The following is a 4945-nucleotide window of genomic DNA, read 5'->3' on the forward strand; positions in this document are numbered from 1 at the left end:
GCAGCAGGACCCCGGCGCGCGCCACCACCCGAGCCCGCTGCGCCTCGACTGCAGGGTGCCCGGGGCCGCGCCCGTGGTCAAGCGCGAGCCCCTGGACTCGCCGCCGTGGGCCGCGCACAGCCAGGGCGGGCTGCCCGAGATGCTCCCCAAAGGCGCCCTGGCACCAATGGCGCCGCCCAAAGCTCCAGGGTGCACGTTCCTGCCGTAGCTGCGCCGCCCCCTGGCGGCGTCCGTCCGCGCTCCGAGGCGCCGGCCCCGCGCCGGCCGGTGGTGAGCGACGCTGTGCGAGGTTGCAGCTTCGGTCCTCAGCTGCGTGTGTGCAGCACATGCCTTGGTGTGTCCTGTCTTATTACATGCACAGTGGCCTCCTGGCTGTCCCACGGGGCATCGCTTTTCTCGGAAGGGTGACGCTGCCCTGGGGCGCCGGCAGGCCGCTGGGCTGCGGGGCTGGATTCCGCGAGGCTGGCGGCCAGCGCCCCTTGCTGGGAGGTCAAGGCCAAAGATAGCGTTTCTGGCGCTTCCTTTGTAAGGCCGCCAGGGTGTGCGCTGCAGCTGGACGTTGGAGAGCGGCAGAGGCCCTGCAGACGCGACCCACCAGACAGGTCACCTGAAATATGACTGGTCTGCTGAAGGTGACCGTCCCCGGAAGGAATCCAGGAAGATCCACGTTTCCAGGTGCTGAGACACTGGGCAGAAGCGCTGGCGCTCCTTACGTTCTTTCACTACAACGTGCAGCCTGTGGTCAGTGGTGCCGGAAGTTGTGCAGGGCGTGGAAAGTGACAGGGTGACACCCTATTCCTTCTGGAAATTTTCTGTGAAGATGGCTGCTTCTCTCTCTCTCTCTGGACATCAGGGACACAGATCTTCCAGGGATAAGGTTGGGAAGAAGAGAGAAATACAACACGCACAGAAAGGAAACGGGAAATCCAGCTGTTTGCTGCGCGCTCCGTCTCAGAGACGTCTCCTATCCTAAAGACAAGCTGCCTTTCCAGGAGGGAGCCCTGGCTGTGCAGGGGCTAAAAATGCCTGGCTACTAACTGAAGGGTTGGGGGGTGGAACCCATCAGCCACTTGTAGGAGAAAGAAGAGGCAGTCAGCTTCCCTGAGACTGACAGCCTTGGGAACCCGGTGGGCAGTTCCACTCTGTCCTCTAGGGGCGCTGTGGGTCGGTATAGACTCCAAGGCAGTGGATTGGTTTAATTTGTTTGCCTTCCCAGGAAAGACTGTTAGAGGAAGATCCGTGCCACATGTTGAAAGATAATAATAATAATATATTATTATTATCATTACAATAATACACTCTGATTATGTTGTGTTGTTGTTAGGTGCCATCGAGTCAACTCTGACTCATAGCCACCCCATATCCAACACAACAAAACACTGCCCGGTCTTGCACCATCCACACAATCCTTGCTATACCCAAGCCCATCATTGCAACCACTGTGTCAATTCATCTTGTTGAGGGCTTTCCCCTTTTTCATTGACCCTCCACCTTACCAAGCATCATATCCTTCTCCAGGGAATGGTCCCTTCTGACAACATGACCAAAGTAGGTGAGATGAAGTCTGGCCATTTTCAATTCCAAAGAGCATGCTGGCTGCACTTCCTCCAGGACAAATATGTTAGTTCTCTTAGCAGTCCACAGTACTTTCAGCATTCTTCGCCAGCACCACAATTCAAAAGCATCAACTCTTCTTCGGTCTTCCTTATGCGTTGTCCAGTTCTCACATGCATACGAGGTGATTGAAAACACCATGGCTTGGATTAGGCACACCTTAGTCTTCAAAGAGACATCTTTGCTCTTCAGCACTTTAAAGAGGTCTTTTGCAGCAGATTTGCCCAGTGCAATACGCCATCTGATGTCTTGACTGCTCCTTCCATTGGTGCTGATTGTGGAACCAAGTCATACGAAGTCTTTGACAACCTCAGTCTTTTCCCCATTTACTGTGATCTGCTGATTGGCACAGTTGTGAGGATTTTCATTTTCATGTTGAGATGTAATCCATTCTGCAGAGTGTGGCTCCTGACCGTTGTCAGTAATTTGAAATAAAAGCATAAATTAGGGCATGAGGGTGCCATGCAACCCAACCCTGGAGATGACAGGAAGTTCAGGATCCATGTTGCCCAGGGTCCTTTGGCGCCCAGGCCTCTGCACCCATCCGCCTGTATGTGCCCGCGTGTGCAGAGGCCCCGGCTGCACTCAGCTCTGAGGCGTCCATGGCTGGCCGGCCAGTGGTGCCCTGGACAGAGTCAGCTTTGGAGCCACCCAGCATTTCCCTGCCTCCTCGAGGAGCACCAAGGCCCCAGTGCTGCCTCATGGTCCTGACGCACTGCCTGTCCCTTCCCCTCCAAGGCCTGTGCCACCATCACGCTGCCACAGAAATCCCCGGGCTGGCACTTTTGTTGTTACTATTGTTTTTTAATAGCCATGTTCCTCCTAAAACCCTGTGTGGGGAGGACGAGGATGGCACCTCAAAGGTGAGGACGGCTGGGTCCTGTTTTGAAAGGCCGTCCTGAGTATGTCACTGCTGTAGGTCACTTCCACTATAAGCTGGGAAATGACTGAAGTCACATATAGACTGGGCTTGGGGTGGAGGGAGGAGAGAGACGTGTATGTTTTTGCAGTTTCTTCTGGAAAAGTTTTCAATATTTAGGCTGCCTTGTTGATTTTGTAAACTGGGGACCATTCCTGTCACTTTGTACAGTTTTCTCAGTGCCTTCAGGAAGAGCTTTCAAGTACATTTCTGGGACTGGCTCATGTACCGTCTTTGACTCTGATGTGTAGTGTTTAATACAGGTTTACCACGCACGGCGGTGTCTGCGAGGTTTTCCAAATGAAGTTCCTGTATTTCCTTTAAAGCGTGTGCTCAATAGACACCCTAACCTCCCTCTTTATACGGATGAAGGTAACAAAAATGGCAATAGAAATGAGCAGGAGCAGGCCCCGCTGAGGAGGGAGGACAGTGGGGCCACTCCAGCGACACTGTCTCCCCAGGGGGGCAGCCCCGAGGCCCCTCCCTGCTCCAGCTCCTCTCAGCCCCACGACTCAAGGGCAGTGTTCTCGTTCCCTACTGCTGCTCTGACAAGAATATACCATAAAGGGGATGGCCTTAACCAACAGGAGTTTATTCTCTTACAGTTTGGGAGGCTAGAAGTCCGAGTGCAAAGTACCAGGCTCTAGGGGCTGGGTGAAAGCTCCTCGACCTTGGGTTCCAGCTCTGCCTTTTGCTCCCGGCCCGCTGGAGCTAGAGGCATCTCGTCACTCAGGCAGCTACTGGCTGCTGAGGCTGACAAGCCCAAGGTCAACAAATAAAATGCCACAGTCCCGATGTTACCAAACCACACGGCAGGCCATTAATTCAAGTCCATTATAAGTCCCAAGGTCGACAGAGGCTGCTGAGCAACAAGTAGGCTACATGCAGGGTCCAAGCGTGCCATAGGCTAGAAACCAGCACTTTTGTTGTTACTATTGTTTTTTAATAGCCATGTTCCTCCTAAAACCCTCTGTGGGGAGGACGAGGATGGCACCTCAAAGGTGAGGATGGCTGGGTCCTGTTTTGAAAGGCCGTCCTGAGTATGTCACTTCTATACAGGAAGCAGTCCACATCCCAAAGGCAGCTACTCAGCTACTTGTGGTAGATCTCACCATGGAGTTGACTGCCAGTCTCATCATGGGGAATAACTACCACCAGCTGCCCAGCCACTCAACCAGGCCCAGCCAAGTTGACGTACAAATTTAATGGCGGGGTGAGCCGTCCAAGTGCTTTGTCCCATGAGGGTGAAGGGAAGGCAGAACCATGACGTCATAACATCCTTGGAGTCCCATGGGGTGGGGCGTTTGGCATCCACTCTGCAGGTATCTGAGCACCTAGGTGTGGGGCCCTCATGGTGAAGGGGGCAGTGGGCCTTGGACCTCAAGCCCCAGGCAGAGCGGCAACTCCAGGTCTATGTGTGGAGACCCCCTCTGAGGCACAGTTAAAGAACACCCCAAATCAAACAAGCTGCTGGACCCTGGACATTGCCTAATGTGCCCCTGCCAGTGTCTGGTTAAGCCCTACGGGGTCGTGTTGTCCACCCTACATGCCACACAGTTAGGAGACCGGTCCCCAGTCCAGACCTGGCCAGCTCTGAGGCTCTGGAGCCCCGCCCAGGCGAGTGAGGGGCTGTAGGACCCGTCCAGCTCCTCCCACACCTCCCACACCTGCTGGGTCAAATCAAGCTGCTCAGCATCCTGGGGCTACCTCACCACACCTTTGCCCAGGGCCCCTGACGCCCCGCTCCCTCCCCTCATTTTCCTCTCCCTCCATCTATCCTATCCCCTCCACATGACCCCCTTCTCACTCCCTTGCCTTCCCGCCCCCCCCCCCATCAAGAAGCACACACTGGGGCCCTGTGCTGTGCAGCTGGGACTGGAGGCAGGAGCCTTGAGGGAGGAAAGGAGATCGGGGAACATGGGGCAGACTTACAAAGGAACCCACGAGGCAGGGACTCTGCCCAGCTGGCCAGCCTGCAAGTGGAGAAGCAGCCTCCCGCCTGGGCCAGGCCAGCTTTCCTGCCCACACCCCCTCACTGTGAGCCCGGACCCCACATTGAAGGACCAACAGACCTGGCTTCTGATTCCTCAGATAAGATTTGGAATGTTGTGTAGCTTATTTCCCACACCCTGGCAGATGGCAAGGAGCTCTGATGGCACAGTGGTTAAAGCACTCAGCTACTAACCAAAAGGTCTATTGTTTGAACCCACCAGCGGCTCCATGGAAGAAAGATGAGACAGTCTGCCTCCATGAAGACTGACAGCCTTGGAGACCCTGTGGGGCAGTTCCACTCTGTCCTCTAGGGGCGCTGTGAGTCAGAATCGACTCCAGGCAGTGGGTGTGGTTTGGGCTTTGCTTCTGTGAAGACTGACAGCCTTGGAGACCCTGTGGGCAGTTCCACTCTGTCCTCTA

General features: G+C 55.1%; 1 protein-coding gene across 1 annotated transcript in view; it reads left to right on the forward strand.

Moving 5' to 3' along the window:
- Positions 1–208, forward strand: part of LOC103209903 (aryl hydrocarbon receptor repressor-like) — a 21643-nt gene extending 21435 nt beyond the window's left edge. Inside the window, exon 6 of the mRNA XM_007955806.1 lies at positions 5–208. Within this exon, the coding sequence (XP_007953997.1) occupies positions 5–208 (204 nt within the window). The remainder of the gene's footprint in view (positions 1–4) is intronic.
- The last annotated feature ends 4737 nt before the right edge of the window (positions 209–4945 follow it).

This window comes from Orycteropus afer, unplaced genomic scaffold, assembly GCF_000298275.1.
Source record: "Orycteropus afer afer isolate SDZICR_OR568_19922 unplaced genomic scaffold, OryAfe1.0 scaffold00541, whole genome shotgun sequence".
Lineage (NCBI taxonomy): Eukaryota > Metazoa > Chordata > Mammalia > Tubulidentata > Orycteropodidae > Orycteropus > Orycteropus afer.